This window comes from Podarcis raffonei, chromosome 11 (genome assembly GCF_027172205.1).
Source record: "Podarcis raffonei isolate rPodRaf1 chromosome 11, rPodRaf1.pri, whole genome shotgun sequence".
NCBI lineage: Eukaryota > Metazoa > Chordata > Lepidosauria > Squamata > Lacertidae > Podarcis > Podarcis raffonei.
Window position 1 is genome coordinate 8,471,601 of NC_070612.1, and position 23,447 is coordinate 8,495,047.

The window sequence follows — 23,447 nt, forward strand, 5'->3', positions numbered from 1 at the left end:
AAGATGAGTGCCGCAACCCCATAGTCACCTTTGACTGGACTTAACTGTCCAGAGGTCCTTCACCTTTACCTTTATTGTATGGATAAATGCAACAATGTTTGGAATCCATTCATAAAAAGTGTAATGTCTTGTTAATAATAATTTTACATTTATTCGATTAATTGCATCACTTATATACTCTAGTTGTGTACTCTAGTCTATTGTATTGGTTATTTTCCCTCTTTCTTTCTTTTCATATTATTCACATCTTTCATATTCCTTTTCTTTCGTTGAAGATTTTTCACTGAAAACATATATATATATATTTCGCCCTATAGGACGCACCGTCCCATAAGGCGCACCTAGTTTTTTTGGGGGGGAAATAAAGGGGGGGAAATTATTTTTCCCCCAGGCGCGGGGCTGTGGCGGGGGAGGCCCGCCCTAGCTTCCCCCGACCCCAGCCCCCAAACAGGCAGCTCTCTGCAAGCTGTGGGAGCCCAGCGCTGGCTCCCGCTGCTTGCGGAGAGGTCCGCGAAGCCTGGACGCGCTGATCTCAGCGAGGGCAGGCTTCAGCATGCAGGCAACTCTCCGCAAGACACACACACTCTCTCTTTAACATTCTTGGCAACCCACAGAAAACCCTAATTGCCCGACTTCCGGGTTAACGCCATCGACTAATGGCGGATTCCCTCCGAGCTCCGGAGGGAATCGGCTCCGCAGGATTTGGGTCTTGCCGCTGCGGTGACACGGGGACCCTCAGAAATCACATGCGCTGAAGCCTGTGAACCTGGTGACTCGGCGGGCACCATTTGCGCCCCCCCCGACCCGCGAAGGAGCCTTTTTAAAGGCTTCGGAACGGGGGACGGGGCGAGCGGCGCGGTGCTGAGAGTCGACTGCTTCTCCTGCGGAGTGAAGCCGCATGCCATGGTCGGAGAGCGCTGACTTCTTCTTGTGAACAATTGGACTTTAAAAGCAACAACCCGTGAGTAGTACAGAAATTGGATTTGCAAAGAAAAAAATTTTTTGAATTAGGCACGATCGGGGAAGGCACAAACAGGAAGTCCGTCTCCCCATCTTGTAAATAATTTAAAGCAAGGACTAGTTAACTAAGGTCGAGAGAACTTCTTCTTCTTTATTGGGTAAAAGACATTAATTTCACGATTTGGCAGTATAAGTAATTTTACTGGAGGATAAGAGCTAATTTTGAGAGCTGAAGTGCCACCCCCCCGGACCCGGGAGTGATCCACGAGAGAGCCTGTTGAGGAGATATAGAAGAGTTTGACAGCTGTCAAATTAGCTGTCAAGAAGGAAAAAGAGAACTTTGTTTCTGCTGTCTCTGCTGGATATATTTGTTACAATTTGGTTATATTTTGTTGAAAACAAGGAAGAACTGATACAAACTAACTTGATTTTTGGATTTGAACTGGAAGGAAGATTAAGTAACCAAAAGAATGGCTGAAGGAGGAAAAATTCAAGCTATATTAGACAGAGTTTTTCTTCTCTTGGGAAAGTTACAAGGCCAAATTGATGTTTTGGCTACCAATGTTGCAACTCTGGACTTAACAGTAAACAAATTCATTGAATTTGATAAGGATTTGACTCAGGAAGTTCATGCAGCTGGACAAGAAGAAAAACTTGAGAGATTTGAGAGTGTGGAGAAAGAGATATATGTTGTTTCTGAGGAAAAGGAAGGAGGAGAGGTAATGTTGCAGATGACAAAGGAGAGCCAGAGGCCTGACAAGATGGTTACAAAGGAAAATAAGTACTGGATGATGAAAATCTGGTCTGAATTGGAGATTGAAGAATGGAGAGATCCCCTTATGTGGAGATCTGAAGACCTACGGATTACAAATTTGATTAAGGTGGAAGTTGGAGCTTTCGGGACATTTGGACTTAAAAGGAGTAAGAAACAAGATTCGGGCTCCACTTTTAAGTATGGAGGTCTGGCTGGAAGAAACATGGACCCTATTGGGACAGAGCTTCTCCGAGATCTGGTGTTTAATACTAAGGACTACCAAAAAAACCGGCAGAGAAGAATTGAGAGAGAATTAAGAGCCTCGGACATGAGGTCTCCAGGCTGATAGTAGACTAAGACTGATGGACATTTGTTGGGGATCAAAACCGGGAAAGGGGGGGTGGGGTTTGGGAATCCAAAGGGTGCGCAATTATAATCTGTTTTTTTATTTTGTTTTGTTATTAGTATGAAAATTGGGGAATTCGTGGAAGGGAATTTGGGTCGACTTTAGAAAAAGGTTTTAAGAATGAGCACTGATGTACAAATATTGATGTTTATAAGTTAAAATTGGTTTTTCTAAAATGAATTAAATATAAAAAGGTCAAAAATTGGGGATAAGAACTTGTTGAACTAATAATTTGAATTGGAATATAAGAAGGGGAGGTGTGGGGAAGTCAAGGAAATATGTTATTGAAAATACGGATTGTAAACTTTATGTGTTTTTAACTTTTTTGTTTTTTGTTTTTTGATTTTTTAATGTATTAAGGTGGAAAATCTCAATAAATATCTTTGTTATACCATTCATTAAGCTTGCAATGGGATTTTGCATAAAACCACATAGGGGGTCTTGTCATCTGGGCATCCCAGGACACACACTCTCTTTAATATTCTTGGCAACCCGCAGAAAACCCTAATTGCCCTTTGCTCCGATTCAGTGTGAAAGAGCAGGTTTCCTACAGAAAGCTGTGGGGCAAAAAAGGGGGGGGCTCAGAAATGGACTGGGGAAATGCAAACATATGCCTAGAAAGCATGGGGGGAGATAAGGGGGAGGGGCCCTCAAAGTTGCATCAAGCAACTGTCAACCTACACTTTCCAGCACATTTTTCTAATTGCTTTCCTTATCACAAAACAGTCCGATTTGGATGGGGAAGCAGGTTTGTTTCGCAAGATCTCCTAAACAACTTTCATTGTGCAACCTGCATTTGCCTGTACGTGGTTGAATTCCACCAGAAAATAGCTACAGTTTGGAAGCCTGCTGGGGCTTCTGTAGCAGCAGCAGCTAGCTGGGTAGAATTTTGTTCACCATTTCTCCAGGCTTTCTGTAAAAATATAAAAAAAATAAACAGAAGCCAACTCCCCCTCCCAATACGATTATTAGACATTTAAGTGTTTTCTGGTTCCGTGCTTTCCAGTGCACATTGGGTATGAGCCAAAACTCCTCAAGGCTCCTATTTGCGAAAGCAACTCTGTGCACACAGGACGCTGCCCCATTTTCCTTTGAGTAGGGATGGGAGGGAAATTCAATTCAGTTTACATGCAAAGGCAAATCTACCTGATTCACACGTTCCAGGGCGGGGGGGGGGGGAATATGCAGGTTGACACACAGCCATCCGGCAAAATTTGTGCTCCCCTGAATGTTGCAATGCAGATTGGCAGCCAACTTTTTGCTGGCATCCATCTGTCTCGGAAGTTGATGGAGGAGTGCGCCTTCGGGGCTGAAGTCAAACCGTTGGAGAGTTGCAGCGCCTGCTGTGGCTGTAGGGACTGAGATGGGAGAGACATGTTTTGTTGCAGCTGGGGCAGATGAAGGTGTCCAGTTGTGCTGCTGCAGATGCACCATGGCATTTCGTCTCTCTATGCTCCTCTCAGTGGTCACTCCTCATCTGGTCACAGCTATGGATGAACAACTTGACTGCTTGTCTCCAGGCACTGCGGTTGTCTGCAAGGGATTCTCGCGTATCTGGGTTGATGTCATCAGCCTCCATTTCACGTTTGCAGACATCTTTGCAACGCCAGAGTTGGTCTGCCAATGCGCCTGGTGCAAATCCATATACTACACTAAAACGTGCTTTAAAATGCATACACAGTGGTACCTTGGTTCTCAAACACCTTGCCTCCCAAATAAATTGGCTCCCGAATGCTGCAAACCTGGAAGTAAGTATGCGAACGTTTTTCAGAAGCTGAACGTCCGACATTACTTCTGCTTGAGTGCAGCCAATCGGAAGCTACGCTTTGGTTTTTGAACGGTTTCAGGAGTAGAACAGAGTCCCGGAACAGATAATAATAATAATAATAATAATAATAATAATAATAATAATAATAATAATAATAATAATAATAATTATTATTATTTATTTATACCCCACCCATCTGGCTGGGTTTCCCCAGCCACTCTGGGCGGCTTCCAACATAATATTAAAATACAATTGTCTATTTAACATTAAAAGCTTCCCTAAAGCTTGAGAACCAAGGTACCACAGTAATAATGAAAGTAACATTAGAAATGCATTATATTCATGGAAACTGCTTTGCAAAAACATGTACAGTGGTATCTCTGGTTGCGAAGGGGATCCGTCCGCAACATGAAAAGAGTGCAAGCCACAGCGGCATGTCTGTGCATGTGCTGGTTGTGATTCGCTGCTTCTGCGCATGCGCGTGACGTCATTTTGCGTGTCTGTGCATGCGCGAGCGGCGAAACCCAGAAGTAACCTTTTCCGGTACTTCCATGTCTCCGCGGGACATAACCTGAAAGAACGTAACATGAAGCGGACGTAACATGAGGTATGACTGCATGCAAAAAATTGCATGGGACATCCCGTTGTGCAAATCACTGCTGGCAGGACCTCTTAGCTGAATCCCACGCAATATTACTAACTGTGAATCTATACATATAAGTTAGCGTAAGCACATTTTAACGCCAAACTGTGTCCCCTTAGCTCTGTTGTGTTTCCTCTCTGTGTATGTTGATGCTCTTTTGTTTTTCTATTCCAGTCCTATTTTCACGAGTGCCTTGGCCTCCGTCTTCAGGAAATGGGACCTGCCAGTTTTCACGCTGCCCTTCAACCTGGCTTTGAGCATGTACATTGCCGCCACTGGCCCCCACAACCCCTTCTTCCCCTCGACGCTCATTCAACCCGTGACCTCGGTGCCCAACATAACGTGGTGGGAGGCCGAGGCATCTTTGGTAAGGGCCATTTCAAATGCTCGCATCTCTCAGCCAAGGGAATTCATACGGGGGGGGGGGAGAGGAACCTCCGAATGAGGGAACATGGGGTGGAAACAAACCACTTTCAGACAAAGGATTGCGGAGCCCGATTCCTGCATCTATTACCCTTTACATTCTGGTTGCTCCTATACTGGGCTGAGCACAATAGGATTCTGCACCAAGGGACAAGACAATTGCAAAACATCGAGCTGAGAACAAGCCTTGAGTCATGGACACTGGACAAGGAATCCAGTGAAAATTATTCTCTATTTTTTTAAAAAAAAATGTGGATGGAACTGTGTGATTAACAGGTAATAGACAGTCTTTCAAGAAAGCACCATAACTCAATAAATAATCAATGTATAACAACTGTACTGGAGGTAAAAATTTGACCCAAACACATTTTGACTTTGATGCCTTCCTCGTTGGCCCTAACTGAGTGCATGTATATAAATAAGGATGGAATGTGGGTGGCGCTGTGGTCTAAACCACTGAGCCTAGGGCTTGCCGATCAGAAGGTTGGCGGTTTGAATCCCCGTGACGGGGTGAGATCCCATTGTTCAGTCCCAGCTCCTGGCAACCTAGCAGTTTGAAACCACATCAAAGTGCAAGTAGATAAATAGGTACCGCTCCAGCGGGAAGGTAAACAGCGTTTCCGTGCGCTGCTCTGGTTCGCCAGAAGCAGCTTAGTCATGCTGGCCACATGACCCGGAAGCTGTCTGCGGACAAACGCCGGCTCCCTCTGCCTATAGAGCGAGATGAGCACACAACTCCAGAGTCGTCCGTGACTGGACTTAATGGTCAGGGGTCCCTTTACCTTTATATAAATAAGCATCAAATATCAAATACAGTTTTAATAAGTTGATTACATGACTCAAGGTTTCATCCTGGCTTGTGGTTTCACAGTGCTTCTATGCTGGGGCCCAAGTACGTATAAGATTGCCTCCCCCAATATCAACCGCCTCAGGCCCTATGGCTCTCAGAGTGGTGATATTATGGCATGTTGCCTAAATGGTCTACTTAGTAGCAGTCCCGTGCTTCTGCAATCCCCTCCCTGGTGGTGTCCATCTGCTCCCCCCCTCCTTGCTCTTAATATTTCAGTAGTTTTTTATAATGTTCCTGTTCACCCACTCATGTGGTGGCTGAAACAGGGGATTTGAGGAGCAAACTTGGAATTATTAGCAGTGAGGATGCTTGGTTTGCCTGAGGTGGTCACTGCACTCTGCCTAATGGCATTATTAATATTATTGTTATTATTATTATTATTATTTTATATAACACCCTTCACTCGAAGAACACAGGGTGGTTTACAACATGTTGTTGTTGTTTAGTCGTTTAGTTGTGTCCGCCTCTTCGTGACCCCATGGACACTCCTGTCTTCCACTGCCTCCCGCAGTTTGGTCAAACTCATGCTGGTAGCTTCGAGAACAGTGTCCAACCATCTCGTCCTCTGTCGTCTCCTTCTCCTTGTGCCCTCCATCTTTCCCAACATCAGGGTCTTTTCCAGGGATTCGTCTCTTCTCATGAGGTGGCCAAAGTCTTGGAGCCTCAGCTTCAGGATCTGTCCTTCCAGTGAGCACTCAGGGCTGATTTCCTTCAGAATGGATACGTTTGATCTTCTTGCAGTCCATGGGACTCTCAAGAGTCTCCTCCAGCACCATTCTTCGGCGATCAGCCTTCTTTATGGTCCAGCTCTCACTTCCATACATCACTACTGGGAAAACCATCGCTTTAACTATACAGGCCTTTGTTGGCAAGGTGATGTCTCTACTTTTCAAGATGCTGTCTAGGTTTGTCATTGCTTTTCTCTCAAGAAGCAGATGTCTTTTAATTTCGTGGCTGCTGTCACCATCTGCAGTGATCATGGAGCCCAAGAAAGTGAAATCTCTCACTGCCTCCATTTCTTCCCCTTCTATTTGTGGTTTACAACATAAAAACACCAGATACATCCCAGGCAGGATCTCCTCCCCGCTCCTCGATTTGTGGGTGCTGTGTGTGAGTAATTGTCTGTGGCCCATGCGCAACACCAAATTTGCCTAGGTAAGCCACAAACAGTGCCGGTTTACCAAATAGGCAGAGTAGGCACTGACCTCTGGGCCCCACAGCCTTTAGGAGCCCTGCGACAACAGATCAAAATATTATTGGTGTGATATTGATGGAAAATTACAATCTAGCCTTCTTCGTTCAGTGTGAGAGGGGGCCCTGATATTTTGACTGACTAGGGGCCTCCACAGGGTTTAATCTGGCATGGGTCACACTGGAAATAGCAGCAGCAAACCTTGCGCTGATTTTAAGCAGTTTCCTTTGCCCCCTAACCCACAAAGCGGCTGTTTGTGGGTTTGGTTTACATGACAACCCCAGAGCCATAGAAAAACACCCGGGTGGTAAAGTTGTGCATAAGATTTTATTGTGGCAATCGACTTTTATATGCGCCACCAACTAACTCCCCTAACTGCCTAATTGGGCCCAATTGACACGTTATGGCATCCAAGTGATCTTTCCAACTTCCAAACACCCTGGATCTCGGAGACTTTGGTCTCTCGTTGGCACGAGGGCAAATAAACGTGATCAGGTGGGAAAGGAGCAGCGCCATGCTTCCTGCGAACAGATCCAAGCTCTTTTTTTTTATAATATTTTTATTAAGAAATTTTTATAACCACGAAAACATAACTTGACATTACAATAAACACAACAAATACATAAACAAACAAAGACAAAAACAAAACAAAAAACAAGTACAATTTCATATCTTATTTTCTTATGCCTTTCTTCCCCGACTTCCTCATGCCTCCCTTTTCTGTATTCCAGATTCTAATCAATTATTCAGCAAATCTTCCCTTATTTTGATTTAATTTTAATTTAATCTTCCTTATTCTCCTTGTCTTAACCATTACTAATAGTAACCATTTACTTTCTGGTCCAACATCATTCTAACTTTCATTAATTTTATAATATTTCTTTAAATAGTCCTTAAATTTTTTCCATTCTTCTTCCGCTGCTTCTCTTCCCTGGTTTCGGATTCTGCTCGTCATTTCTGCCAAGCCCATGTAGTCAATCACCTTCATCTGCCATTCTTCCAGAGTGGGTAGATCTTGTGTCTTCCAGTACTTCGCAATAAGTATTCTAGCTGCTGTTGTAGCATACATAAAAAAGGTTATATCCGTCTTTAACACCCCTTGGCCGACAATACCCAAGAGAAAGGCCTCTGGTTTCTTAGAGAAGGTATATTTAAATACCTTTTTCAGTTCATTATAGATCATTTCCCAAAATGCCTTAATCTTCGGGCACGTCCACCAAAGGTGAAAGAATGTACCTTCCTTTTCTTTACATTTCCAACATTTATTATCAGGCAAATGGTAAATCTTTGCAAGCTTGACTGGGGTTATGTACCACCTATAGATCATTTTCATAATATTTTCTCTTAAGGCATTACATGCCGTAAATTTCATCCCGGTGGTCCACAACTTTTCCCAATCAGCAAACAAGATGTTATGCCCAATGTCCTAAGCCCATTTAATCATACTTGATTTGACCGTTTCATCTTGTGTGTTCCATTTCAGCAGCAAGTTATACATTTTTGACAAATTTCTAGTACTTGGTTCTAACAGTTCAGTCTCCAATTTTGATTTTTCCACCTGGAAGCCAATTTTACTGTCCATTTTAAACACTTCATTTATTTGATGATAATGCAACCAATCCCTCACCTTGTGCAGGTTCAATATTTTATCTCTTTCCTCCTTTGATCTCAAAGTTATTAAGCAGTCTCTGGGTCTGTTCTTCCTCTGCCTTGTTCCCAGTCTAAATGCACTCTCTATCTTGAATTCTTCCTTGTCCAGCTCCTGCTTCCAAAAGTCAGAGAATTCTTTTGTCAAGTAATCCACCAAGTTGTCTCCTTCCTTTTCCGGCACAAGTCTGATCCTCAGGTTCCTCTCCTTGCATTGCATATCCTGCATAGAGAGTGCCAGTTCATACTCATCTAATTTCCTGTACACCGGTGGAAACTTTTCCTCAGCAGCCGTTGCAATTTCTTTAGCTTCCTCAGCTATCTTTCGTGTTGTAGATGAATCCTCCAGTAGTTTCCCAATTGCTTCTGCATTAGAATTCACTTTATTCCCAAGGTCAGTTATACTTTTTGTATTTAAATCGATTTTCCCAGAGATTTCTTCAATTTTCTTATTTGTTTCAGCAAGTTGTACTTTAGTTTCTGCTCCTTGCTTTTTTAATTCCTCCAATGAATCATTTATTTTCCCAAGTACTTTAGCAAATGCTTCTTCAGAAGACATAGTTTTCGCTTTAATCTTTGAGACAGCTGCAGTTCCAGAGGCTCCTGATACAGAGGCCCTTCTTTGCATAAAGGAATCTATTTTGTATTGTCTGCCAGATCTCAGAGTTGTTTCTTGTGAGTCCTCTTTCTCTTTACCATCTGCCATAACAAAATCTTTCACTCAAGGTCATTCCCACACTCTTGAGCTGTCAAACAAAAGTTCTCAAGTTTTAAATTCCACTTGTTGCTGAAACCATTCACAAGTCCTCTAGAGGGCGTAAAGCAAATTCTTTACCTTCAAGTCAGTCCCACACTTTCCAAAAAACAAACAAAAGCCCTCCAAGTCCCTTTCAAATATATATATTTTCTTTTAAACGATCCAGGTCAATAGTGTCCTGCATATAACTTTACAGTGCAACAAAGTAAAGTATTTCTGAGTTGAGAGTAGCCAAAGTCAATATTTCAGTTACTTTTTTACCTTCTTGTAGCGACAGTCCTTAGCCGGTTCCTTTACTCCGGCAGTCCGATCCCCAGGTTTAAGAGCAGCGGTGAACAGTTCAATTTCTTTTTAAGCAGGCAGAAAAAGTACTGTAAAATCTTTTTTCCCCCCTCCTGCCTTCGGGGAGGGAGCTCTTTGCTTTGGTGGTGGATTTCTTAAGTCCCGCAACTTTCCTTTCAAAAGTTACAGCTTGAATGCCTTTTGCTTTGATCTTGCTAAAGAGCGGAAAGCAGACTTCCTTTTTAGTGCTTGTCCGTCTCGGTGCCTAATTTCCTTAAATTTAGCGTCCGATTACATTTTAAAGTTCAATCCTACTCACGGAAAGTTGTTCTTATTAGTCCAAATTCACCGGAAGAAATCAGCGCTCTCCGCTAATGGCGACGCGGCTTCACTTCGCAGGCTGGGTGAAAGCGACTCTCAGCACCGCTCCACACACCCTCCGCTGTTCCGTAGCCTTTAAAAAGGCTATTTCACAACGTCGGGGGGGCGCAAAGGTGCCCGCCGAGTCTCCAGTTCACAGGCTACGCGCCTGTGATTTTTGAGGGTCCCCGCTCTGCCGTGGCTGCTGGACCCGAACCCACGAAGCAGATCTCTCCCGGGAGCTCCGGGAGAAATCCGCCATTAAGCGCTGGCGCTGACCGGAAGTCCGAACAGATCCAAGCTCAGCAATCGTCCTAGCCTTAGCTATAACCACTTTAGCTTCAGTTGGTCACCCACTGAATAATTACGTGAAGAGACCTTCAAAGTGTGAAGCTGCCAAGATGATGATGATGATGATGATTTTATTTATACCCCGCCCTCCCCAGCCAGAGCCAGGCTCAGGGCTGCTAACACCAGAAAAATTGCAGTAAAATCATAATGGGGGGGCAATTTAAAATACAGGTTAAAATGCAATTTAAAATGCAGCCTCATTTTAAAAGTAGCAGATAGATCAAGACCGTAAGGGGAGGGAAACGTAAGGGTCAGATTGAGTCCAAACCAAAGGCCAGGTGGAACAGCTCTGTCTTGCAGGCCCTGCAGAAAGATGTCAAGTCCTGCAGGGCTCTAGTCTCTTGTGACAGAGCATTCCACCAAATCGGGGCCAGTGCTGAAAAGGCCCTGGCCCTAGTTGTGACCAATCTAACCACCTTGCAACCTGGGACCTCCAAAATGTTGCCATTTGTGGACTTTAAGGTCCTCCGCGGGGCATAGCAGGAGAGGCGGTCCTGTAGATGTGCAGAGGGGGGTTGAATTTATGTGTCAAGGTAGCCTGAGGTCCGCATTCCCTTCCAGATTGTCCGTGGAAGGTCAGAAGCAACTCACATGCGCACTACAACGTACAGTGGTGCCCCGCAAGACGAACGCCTCACAAAACGAAAAACTCACAAGACGAAAGAGATTTCCGTTTTGAAGGTGCTTCGCAAAACGAATTTCCCTATGGGCTTGCTTCGCAAGAAGAAAGCCCATAGGGAAATCTCCGCCGGCCTTCAGAAGAGGTCCTGGACCTCTTCTGAAGGCCGGCGGGGGGCCAAAGTCTTTGCTCCCCCCCGCCTGCCTTCCCGGGATAGCGGAGAAGCGCAGCGCGTTTCTCCGCTATTCCGATGGCTTTTGAAGGCAGGCGGGGGGGAGCAAAGACTTTGGCCCCCCGCCGGCCTTCCCGGGAGACTTCTCTGCTGTCCGGGGGCTTTTAAAATGCTGGCGGGCGGCAGCGCAGCGTTCGCTGCCGCCCGCCAGCATTTTCAGATCGCCCCCGGGACAGCGGAGACTTCTCTGCTGTCCCGGGGCGATCTGAACAGCCTTCTGAAGGCTGGCGGTGGGAAGAAAAGCCCTTGTCCCCCCCCCCAGCCTTCAGAAGAGGTCGGGGGACAGACTGTCCCCGGACCTGGTCTGAAGGCGGTTTCCCTAGGAACGCATTGATTGATTTTCAATGCATTCCTATGGGAAACCGTGCTTCGCAAGACGAAAAACTCACAAGAAGAACGAGTTAATTTCGTCTTGCGAGGCACCACTGTACTCATAAGCCACCTTCTCTCGGCAGTCAGGAGCATCATAGCCAGACACTGGAGGGACCTGTCAGGAGTAAACATGGACCACTGTTACCAAACCTTATGGGAAACAGCCCTACTAGAAAAATAAACCAACAAATTGAAACTAGCATGGGGACGAATAAAAGAGGACATCTTCACCCCTGTGTGGCTCCCCTTTGTTACATATGCAGCCCAACAAGACAACAACAGGAACCCACCAACAGCATATGAATCAGTATGGCTAAATTGACCCAACAATTCTCACACATGCAAACAAAACCCACTGCAGTGAACTATAGGCAACCAACCATGCCCTGTGTCCTAACCTCTCTCTCCGACAACAAAAACTAATAAATGAATAGAAATAGGACCAACCCATGTGATGCTGACACAAAAACCTTATGCGTACACTATGCAGAAGAACAAAAGATTGCTGCCCTCCTTCTCTTCTCCCCCAATTTTATATGGTCTATAACATTAGCATCTCGCATTGAATATGAATGATCTGTAGAAAACTCTATGAACTGAAAGCAGAGACGCCGTATGTGCTTTTGTAACCAAGAAAATATTTAATAGAAACAATTTTTAAAAAAACAAATAAGTGAATTACTCGCACGGCATCCGTGAAGTTAAGAGAATCAAATTTCTCCCCCACTCATAGCATGGAGAAGAGTCTTCTCCACCAAAAATTACGTTGGAGGGAGGGAAGGAGAATGTGGTTTTCCCCTCAAATGCTCCTCTGGATTTTAACCCCAATTGTCCTAATGGTGTTCTTCATAACCCCCATCACTTCCCATAGTTGTCTCTTCTAACCTGAGAGTTAGATTCAAGATCATATTGATTCAGGGCCACACACCCGGCCCCTCAATCGCTCGCTCAGTTAGCTGTAATGAAATATTTGGGATATGCACAGAATTGTACGTTCTGGAGCCGCGTTCCTGAAAACCGTCAAGACTCTGTTGACGAGAGCAGTGCTGCGTCCCACAAACTCAGTGGAAAAGTACAGCTTGGGGCCTCCGTTGGGCAAATGGGTTTTTTGGCATTGAGACCAGTCACCTCCAGCTTCCACGGAGGGGAGACGTATTATGTGAGATTAACAGGTTATTAGAAATATTTTTTATTCTTATCTCCGCAAGAGACTTCAGAAAGCGTGTGCCAGCAGCGTCATTTAGTGGAACGCTCCCCTGTGACTTAGCCAAAGCAGTAATGAGTTTTCTGCTGTCAAGCTGAAGCAGACTCATGCGTCGGGCATTTAATTTCATTTAAAAGGGGGCCTTTGTTTCGGCGGCCGTCTCATCACGGTTCAGATTCATAACATTCACTGCCTGACATTGGCTGCTTGTTTGAAAGGAAGGAAGGGTGCATACCAGCTCAGGGGTCGAGAGTTCAGCTCACAAAAGACCAGTTTATATGTCCCTGGAACAGAAGCAAACTTCATTCAACTGGAGGGGGAGCAGTAACAGCGTCCCTCAACTCCCCTTAGCAGACAGTGTCATGTCTTAAGATGGGAGCTCCCTGTTGATAGCTAACTTTCCACTCCGTGCAGGTGGCTGAGATGCCCAATTCTCCTTTCAGGAGAAGGAGGAATTTAATGAATGGAATGTCCTTGCAGAATCCTCGCCACAGAGATGGGGAACATGCAGCCCTCCAGACCAGGACCGGTCCACCGATTAGACAAGGTGACACAGCTGCCTCAGGCGGCAGGATCCACCGGGTTGTCAGATCACTCTTTTCCCCTTTGTTCCTGATACTGTTATGTATTGGGTTTAACACATCTTATGTTACAAGGCATAATTGATGCCGAAGAATTGATGCTTTTGAATTCTGGTGCTGGAGGAGACTCTGGAGAGTCCCATGGACTGCAAGAAGATCAAACCTATCCATTCTGAAGGAAATCAGCCCTGAGTGCTCACTGGAAGGACAGATCCTGAAGCTGAGGCTCCAATACTTTGGCCACCTCATGAGAAGAGAAGACTCCCTGGAAAAGACCCTGATGTTGGGAAAGATGGAGGGCACAAGGAGAAGGGAATGACAGAGGACGAGATGGTGGGACAGTGTTCTCGAACCTACCAGCATGAGTTTGACCAAACTGGAGGAGGCAGTGGAAGACAGGAGTGCCTGGCATGCTCTGGTCCATGGAGTCACGAAGAGTCGGACACGACTAAATGACTAAACAACAACATGTTACAAGGCGCGTTCTAACCAATCGTATAAGCGTTGGTAGTCGAACGTTCTAATGGCAAGTAAGCACATGCATTTTGAACATTAACTGTCAACGGTCAGTTCATGCTCGGTTTATTATTGTGTTGTCCAGTCAGTTCAGCTCTTGTTTTCCTGTGAGTGAGCTGTTGAATAAACCTAGTTGAGGAACTTACACTGCCTTGGGCTTCTGACTTTTCCCGAACATTTAACATTTTGTGATCTGCCTCAGGTGCCAAAACGTCTTGGGACAGCCCTGCTCCAGATGTTGCTGAACACCAACTCCCATCAACCCCAGGGATCACGGGGCTGAAGATCAGCAGCATCTGGAAGCCACAGTGTCCATCACCCAGGAGGGCTGACAAGGGGAGGCCAGTATTTCTGGGTTCCTCAGGTAGCAAGGCAGCATAGATGGTGCCCTTGAGCAACAGTGGCCGACTCTGGGGTTGCGGCGCTCATCTCGCTTTATTGGCCGAGGGAGCCGGTGTACAGCTTCCGGGTCACGTGGCCAGCATGACTAAGCTGCTTCTGGTAAACCAGAGCAGCACACGGAAACGCTGTTCACCTTCTCGCTGGAGTGGTACCTATTTATCTACTTGCAGTTTGACGTGCTTTCGAACTGCTAGGTTGGCAGGAGCAGGGACCGAGCAATGGGAGCTCACCCCATCACAGGGATTCGAACCACCGAACTTCTGATCTGCAAGTCCTAGGCTCTGTGGTTTAACCCACAGCGCCACCCGCGTCCCTGTAAACAGAGCATTGGTTATTGGTTATTGGAAACAGAGCATTGGTTATTGTTCATTCATGGTGATTTGTGTTCATAATGCTAATGGGTCGGTCACATGAGACCCCACTCTTCATGTCTGCAAAAGTTCTGGGGTGGTCAAACTGCTTCATTTTCAAGCAGAGCATCTCCTGTAATGTCCTGCTGAAACCTCATAACCTGTTTCATAGAATCACAGATTTGTAGAGTTGGAGGATCATCTAGTCCAACCCACTTCAATGCAGGAAACTTTTGCTTGAACTCACGACCTTGAGATTAATAGTCTCATGCTCTACAGACTGACCTATCGCAAATGTTCTTGTTTGGTTTTTTTCCACTTTTGTTGCGCTGTAGTCCCTACGGCAGGCATAGGCAAACTCGGCCCTCCAGATGTTTTGAGACTACAATTCCCATCATCCCTGACCACTGGTCCTGTTGGCTAGGGACGATGGGAGCTGTAGTCCCAAAATATCTGGAGGGCCAAGTTTGCCTATGCCTGCCCTAAGGAGAGCAATAATGTGGTAGCATGAGAAAAACATCACAGAAACAAACAGAATAACAAGCAGAAGAAACCCATCACTCATACACTACTAATGTGCCAGTATCGTGTTGCAGAATGCACCTGCATTAAAACACAAGTCAAGAGGGGCTTTAGGATGCCAGAGCCTGGTTTCTGAGAGCCCCGATAAGAGACTCACAAATGAGAATGTAAGAAGAGTCCGCTGGATCAGGCCAATGGCCCATCTAGTCCAGCATTTATTTCTCACAATGGCCAACCAGATGCCTATGGAACCCACCTAAATACACACACGTACACAGAGTGCCCTAAATAAAGCTTGCACTCTGCAAGCATAGATACATGTTCCTGGTGACATAATCCAGGAATCGAATACACCCATATTTTAAAACTATTGAAGGCTGAGAATATACATCAGAAATGGTACCTTTTATCACTATCCTATGCTGTCATAAATTCTCTGAATCATTTAGACCCGAGTATGGTGGGAGACTGGATTCTGGGCAATTGATGGTCCTTATTAATATGGGGGCATTTGTATGGAAGACCATTATCATACAACCTTGAAACCTGATATATCTTTTCCCAATACCTGTTCCACAGATATTGCAGTCCGTCCCAGTGGGAGTTGGGCAAGTGTACGGCTGTGATAACCCTTGGGCCGGAGGCATTATCATGGTGGCTCTGTTCATTTCCTCCCCGCTCATCTTCATCCATGCCGTGATTGGCTCGGCACTGGGGGTGCCTGCAGGTATGAGAATGCCCTAGGCAGCCAGAACTGGCTTAAACCATTATCCTAAGTACTCCATCATATATCCAGCCAAACTGGGGTTATAACTGAGATGTTAGTATCTGGTTAGCTTGCCAGATAAAACCAACAAACCATGCTTGGGGTCTAAAGAGGGAAGAACTTGCCTCTAGGTGAAATGAGGGGGGGAGTCGCCACAGATACCTTTGCATGTCAAATTCCATCTTGAGATCCTAGTGTAGAAGGTTTCTAGAGATTGTGTGGGCCTAATCAAATAATAATAATAATAATAATAATAATAATAATAATACCTCACCCATCTGGCGGGGTTTCCCCAACCACTCTGGGCGGCTTCCAACAGAACATTAAAATACAATAACCTATTAAACATTACAAGCTTCCCTAAACAGGGCTGCCTTCAGATGTCTTCTAAAAGTCTGGTAGTTGTTGTTCTCTTTGACATCTGACGGGAGGGCGTTCCACAGGGCTGGTGCCACTACCGAGAAGGTCCTCTGCCTGGTTCCCTGTAACTTGGCTTCTTGCAGTGAGGGAACCGCCAGAAGACCCTTGGCACTGGACCTCGGTGTCTGGGTTGAACAATGGGGGTGGAGACGCTCCTTCAGGTATACTGGACCAAGACCATTTAGGGCTTTAAAGGTCAGCACCAACACTTTGAATTGTGCTCGGAAACATACTGGGAGCCAGTGTAGGTCTTTCAAGACCGGTGTTATATGGTCTTGGAAGCCGCTCCTATTATTTCCTAGGTATCAAGGCTGGGGAACACTTGACCCTCCAGATGTGGCAGGACACCATCTCCCATCAGATGGGCCAAATTTTACTTCAGCAACATCTGGAGGGCCAAAGGTGCCTCGCCCTGCCTTCAGCCCAGGAGTGACGTGTCTTCTTCTCACCTGTCTTCTTTGCAGCCCTGAGCCTAGCCACACCTTTCAACAATATTTACGCCGGCTTGTGGAATTACAACAGTTGCCTCTCCTGCATCGCAATCGGGGGCATGTTCTATGCCCTCACCTGGCAGACCTTCCTTCTTGCACTTGCTTGTGGTAGGTACCCAGTTTCATCCCTATTGTGCTCACACAACCCATAGGAAACTGTCAGAGCATTTGTCCCTGTTGCCCAGTATTAAAGGTAAAGGTACCCCTGCCCGTACGGGCCAGTCTTGCCAGACTCTAGGGTTGTGCGCTCATCTCACTCTATAGGCCGGGAGCCAGCGCTGTCCGCAGACACTTCCGGGTCACGTGGCCAGCGTGACGAAGCTGCTCTGGCGAGCCAGAGCCGCACACGGAAACACCGTTTACCTTCCCGCTAGTAAGCGGTCCCTATTTATCTACTTGCACCCGGGGGTGCTTTCGAACTGCTAGGTTGGCAGGCGCTGGGACCGAGCAACGGGAGCACACCCCGCCGCGCGGATTCGAACCGCCGACCATGCGATCGGCAAGTCCTAGGCACTGAGGTTTTACCCACAGCGCCACCCGCGTCCCTTGCCCAGTATTAGCCTCCTATGATTGCTAGCTTCTCTCCAGAGTCTCATTTCCTATCACTCGCTCCCTGAAGATGCCAAGGATTGAACTTGGGGAATATCTCTTGGATTTTAAAAAATATACATTGACTTAGTTTATAGCAGAATTTAAAGCTTGGAAGCTGGGTCTACCCATTTCCTCTGTCACCCATTCTGTCTCATTCTCACATCATTAGCATTACTTAAGTTTTAAAAAAGGGAAATAGAGGGGTCCCATTGGAATAGAAAAATAAGTTATTTCCTTAAAAACAGTCTTGAAAACAGACTTCTGTTTAATTGGTTCTATGTTTTCAAGAGAATCCATCCAGAGTGCATGTTTTGTGACTTTCAGAGATTTATAAGATTTCTGTTTATTTGGTTTCGCTGAGAGTGCATATTTCATATATTTCATGCTGTTCAAGGTTCTCGTCTCCCCGCACCCATGACTCTCTTTTTTCCCCCAGCTCTGTTTACTGCCTACTCAGGAGGAGCACTGGGCCATATGTTTTCCGTGGTGAGTTTTGCAGGCTTTAAGGGGTTGAATTCATCATTAAGTGTTCAGAGTCACTTTCTTAGTGATAAGGTCACCATCCCCTTTAAAAAAAAATGGAAGCACACAAAAAGGAACTTGTTGGTCTTGGCTCCTGACTCTGGGAGATTTAAAAGGGGAATAAAAAAAAGTAAAGCTGCTATTCTACAGCACTCCTGTCTTCTTGCAATGATTCATTATTTAGAAAATGTGTAAACTGCTGGATCGAAAGGTTTTACAGCCAGTATACTAATGAAATTGGAATCCACTGTCCAGAACACACATACATAAGGTCATTCATCATTAAAATTCAAACTCAATACACCTTTTAAAACAGATACAGGCAAACAAATGTTATACGTGATGGCATACATTGTTCCATGCCACCTGCATAACCCCACTGTTTCATTTTGGGGTTTCCCCGACAACTGGGCAAACCCCTGAAATGGAATTAAATGAAATGAGAGGAGACCACAGAATAGTAAAGAGATGCAATGCAGAAAATCCTCTGTTCCTTACTTTATCGTGTTGTCTTTTCACTTTGAATACCTGTTGCCTGTTCAGAGCCAGAACAAATGAACAAACCAACCTAAGATGCTTAAAAAGCATAAGCCCCTGGTCCATAATAAGTACTTCCAAAATCTTCCAATGGCTAATATCCTTTTTGGGGACCAAACAACATGTCATGAACTACTGCGAAAGCCACTGAGAGCCAGTGTGGTGTAGTGGTTAAGAGCGGTAGTCTCGTAATCTGGGGAACCGGGTTCTCGTCTCCGCTCCTCCACATGCAGCTGCTGGGTGACCTTGGGCCAGTCACACTTCTTTGAAGTCTCTCAGCCCCACTCACCTCACAGAGTGTTTGTTGGGGGGGAGGAAGGGAAAGGAGAATGTTAGCCGCTTTGAGACTCCTTAAAGGGAGTGAAAGGCAGGATATCAAATCCAAACTCTTCTTCTGTAGAGTTCTACAGAACTCTTCATTTGGCCAGATACTGCAATGGCCTTTCCCAACCTCAGTTGTGACTGGACACTAGCTTCCATCATTCCTGAACACAGGAGTTTGAGTTCCTCCAAGTACCATGTTGGAGGAAGGTTGCGTTTGACAAAGCAACAAGCGGAAGTGGGCAGATGGAGTGAACAAACAAGAAGCAAAACAAGTTGGGGATGTTACAGCCCATAGGGTTCTGCATCTAGATTCAGGTCCAAAAAGGAGATTGGGTTAGTCTCTTCTAGATGCAATGGGTACCAAGTTTACGCATTTAGGAATCTGGGATAAAGAAGCAATGACTGATCCCCATTTCTGAACCTCTCTTCTCCTTCAGTTCGGAATGCCTTTGGGAACATGGCCTTTCTGTTTATCTTCGCTCACTTTCCTGCTCTTAACTACCACCAACGACGCCATCTACAAACTTCCTCTCTCCAAAGTCTCCTACCCAGAAGCCAACCGGGCCTATTACTTGTCGAGAAACGACGGACAAAACGCCAAGTCCACCTGCGACGTGTGACAGGCTGAGCCTCGTACATCTTCCTGTCCGTAGTGGTGTCTGGACTTCCCAAGGAAGATAAACAGCTCAGAAGGAAAACAAAGCTGTTGGTGGAGCTCTTCATCCATTTTAAGTCGCAAATAACTTCACTCAGATCAGCAAGTCTCGGAATTCTCTCCGTATGCCAGTCAGAAGTGAGCAGAATATCCTGTTTGTTTGGAAAGGGGTGTGACATTGATGGAACAAATGAGGGCTGAGATCTGTGGTGGCCAACTGCAGGTTCACTGGCTGGAGCCAGTCTTCTAAAGCAATATTAGCTGATACCACCAACATACATATATATGTATGTGTGTATATATATATATAATCACAGTGTGGTTTTTTAAACAATGCTATACAGCGTCACTTGTAAGGAATAGGAGGAAAACGTTATTGTGTGTCACAATGCAATATTGTATGCAAGTTACATTCACAGGACTTTAGTGCTGGAGAGCACCAACTTTATTGTGGAGACTGAGCACTCATATAGGGGCCAGTTCATATGAAAAAGAGACATATTGAAGACCCAGACCACTTTCGGGAACAGAACGGTTCCTGAGAAAAGAGGTTTGCTGATTTCTAGATTAGATGATATTCAATCAAGAGGACATCTAATTGAGAAGACAAAGCAAGCAATGGGAGAGTTGCATGTCTGGGGAGAGTATTTTTGTATTAATTGTATGCAATGGGAGTGTCTGATTACAGGTAACAGAAGAGATGTGGGCTAACCATACTTGCATAGTCTGTATCACCTTGCTGGAATCCCCATGGTTGACTGGTGGGTTTTTAATTTGCAAACTGAGAGAGCATACTCCAGATCACTGGACAGGTAAGGCAAAACTACCGTATTTTTCGCCCTATAGGATGCACTTTTTCCCCTCCAAAAATGTTCCCCGACCTGGTTTGGAGGCTGGCGCTGGGAGAAGCGGTCTTCTCCCCAGCGCCAGCCCCACAAGCTCGGGGGACAGATATCCGCAAGCCTGGAAAGACCGGCGCGGCTTCCCACCGGGCTCCCTAGGCTTGCGGATAACAGCCTGTTCTGGGGGCTGGGGTCAGGGGAAGCTCGGGCATCCCCCGCCCCAGCTCCGCACCTGGGGGGGAAATAATTTTCCCCCCTTTATTTCCCCCCCAAAAAAACTTGGTGTGTCCTATGGGCCGTTGCGCCCTATGGGGCAAAAAATACGGTAATCTGTGTTCAGCGCTCCTGAGTATCCACGCTTCTTTAATGGCATTGGAAGTGTCTTCTTGGTGGATCAGACTAATATCCTAGGTAAGAACTGCAGCAGCCAGAAGGCACTCAAATCTCCTGCCTCCCGTGCAGAATGGCGCTGGTGGGAGTTGGAATCCAGTATCTTGAAGACCACAAGTTCCCAAGGTCAGTCCCTGCCATTTCCAGGTAGGGGCTGGGAGAGACCTCAGTCTTAACAAACAAAAAAATCCTGGAGAACTTCCAGTCAATACTGAGCTAGTTAGACCAATGGCCTGACTCTGTGCATGCTTCCTGCCACTAATTAGCCGGTGTTTTGCCAGTGGAGAAACAGAAGGAGAGAAAGCAACCATAATAGGGAGAAATGGGAGGGGTGAAATCTGAAGGTTTTATTGGCCTAACACATTTGAAAATATGCCTCTTCTTCAGGGACACTGCAAATAAGAATATGGAGCATTTTGTATAACATGATTCAACTAAAACTATTATATACCATATAGCAAGGATGAAACTATTATAATTTCAATATTGGCAGTGAGCCCTCTATTGAGATGTGGACGCTGGGGCTGACTAGTTTCTTGCTTCCAAAAACCATGGTTTGCCAAGTTGCTTCAAGCCATGGTTCAAAGGCTTGGTGCTAACCACTGTTTGCTACTGTGTTTATCTTGGCAAACTATAGTTAGGAAAAAGTCAGGCAGTAAACAAGGGGATCCTTGAGCAACAGAGGATAAAGGTCATGCAATTTGAACTGCTATGTTTATAGTTTTCTGGATTATTGCAGCTATTGTAATAAATGTGCCTTAAAGGAGGGAGCGAGGGTGTTTCCTGTGTGCCAAATAAAACCATAGACAAAGTTCACAAGTTGTGGCAGTTTCCTATTCTCATTTTTGGGGCATCAGAAGCCACTGGAAGATTAGGAACTTGCTGTTCCATCTTAGAAGTTCCTCATTCTCTTTTCTGCAGTCTGAGCTGTCACCTGCGGTTTTCCTTCTGGTGGAAATCATGTGCTGGACAGCTTCGCAGAAACAGATCTTCCATATCAAAGCAATTAGGTGGAAGCTGATTCACTCCTAAGGCACTGGACTGCAAAAGCAAAGCAAAACAAAGCTGGTTTTTTCATCCAGGTTGGTTGCTCTACAGTGCAAGAAAAGGAGAGAAGATCTGGTGCCAGGACACTTTCAGCAATGGAACATCCTAAGCTACGGTTTTGTACAGAGCAGCGACGTTGCACTATTGCAACAAGGCAAAACCATCTTGGCTTCTTTCAGCAGAACTGCTCTTTTAGAAGAAGCCCTTTGGAGGAGTCCTTTCTAACTAGTTTGCAGACACTGAAATATACTGTAAAGCCAGATGCTGCTCTAACACAGGCAAAGATTGCCAATTTCTCAGTAGTGGCGCCTGCCCTGTGGAACACCCTCCCAGCAGATGTCAAGGCAATAAGCAACTATTTCACTTTTAAAAGACAATTGAAGGCGGCCCTGTTTAGAAAAGTTTTTAACGTTTGATGCTGTACTGTTTTTAAGATTCAGTTGAAAGCTGCCCAGAGTGGCTGGGGAAACCCAGCCAGATGGGCGGGGTATAAATAATATATTATTATTATTATATATGAATACACAGAGCTGATTATTAAGGAGTATGTCTAACTCATTCTAACTCACCTACCTGTCAAAATGGCCCACAGAGGTTAGGATAGATAGCCACCTGCTAGTATTTGCAGATCAACCTACCATTAAAGACCTAGGATAAAGGACCATTAAAAATACAAACCAACACTATTCTGCCAGGTTCCTATTTCAATACAATCAGCTTGCACTGAGTATCTCTCCAAACCTTCCTGAGCTCACAAGTCCTGCTCCAAGGGGTTCACCAAAATTAAGTTTCTCCCATACTCTAGTCTTCTGGACCATGACTAGTCACATGGAGACCAGTACTACTTCCATCTAATGTTTGGCCAAAAACCTTCCTCCAATTTCTTTCTCTCTTTCTGAAAGAGGCTTCCGTTTTTTTCATGTGCATCATTCTTGGGGCACTTGAGAATTGCTTTGGGTGCAGGATTTTGAGTTTACTTTATCATTCGTTTTCCTTTCCATTAAATATTTCTCTGGGACTCTGCAGCCTTCCTGGCTGCTGACACTTCCTGATCTGGGTGGGGAGACATCCAGGGGAGAAGTTTGCTTTGGACGCCTTCCCCAAGGATTTAATTGAAGGGTGAGCACCTGGGAAGGGCATAGAGTGCAAATCATTCATGAGATGCTTTGCAGAATGAACAAAAAGATATTTACAAACAGCCTTCAGACACTCCAGAAGTAAGTCAAGCACATGAGCATAGAATCATGGAATCACAGAACTGTAGAGTTGGAAAGAACCTCAAGGGTCATATAGCTCAGCCTCTGCAATGCAGGAATCTCAACTAGGTCATACATGACAGGTGGCCATCCAATTTCTTCTTAAAAACCGCCAAGGAAGAGACAGCTCTTACTGTCAGAAAGTTCTTCCTGATGTTTCTTTGGAATCTCCTTTCTTGTAACTTGTTCAGGTCCTACCCTCTGGAGCAGAAGAAAACAAGCTTCCTCCATCTTCACTGAAATGTTCTCGCCTCTTTCATAATTTTCAAATGCAATTTATTGACTTGTTCACTGATTGAGAAGGGAGGGGGAGCAAAACACAAGAGATGTTCTCAACTTCCTTCATCCTTAAAAACAGCTGGAGCCTAGAGCCAGCTCAAGGACTTTTGCTGGCTGAGACAAAGCAGAAGTTGGT

General features: G+C 45.4%; 1 protein-coding gene across 2 annotated transcripts in view; it reads left to right on the plus strand.

Moving 5' to 3' along the window:
* Positions 1-20,333, plus strand: part of SLC14A1 (solute carrier family 14 member 1 (Kidd blood group)) — a 34,878-nt gene extending 14,545 nt beyond the window's left edge. For both annotated transcript variants that reach the window (XM_053408525.1, XM_053408524.1), the window contains exons 5-9: positions 4,706-4,898; positions 15,771-15,918; positions 16,842-16,976; positions 17,896-17,945; positions 19,280-20,333. In XM_053408525.1, the coding sequence (XP_053264500.1) occupies positions 4,706-4,898; positions 15,771-15,918; positions 16,842-16,976; positions 17,896-17,945; positions 19,280-19,462 (709 nt within the window). In that variant the 3' untranslated portion in view covers positions 19,463-20,333. The remainder of the gene's footprint in view (positions 1-4,705; positions 4,899-15,770; positions 15,919-16,841; positions 16,977-17,895; positions 17,946-19,279) is intronic.
* The last annotated feature ends 3,114 nt before the right edge of the window (positions 20,334-23,447 follow it).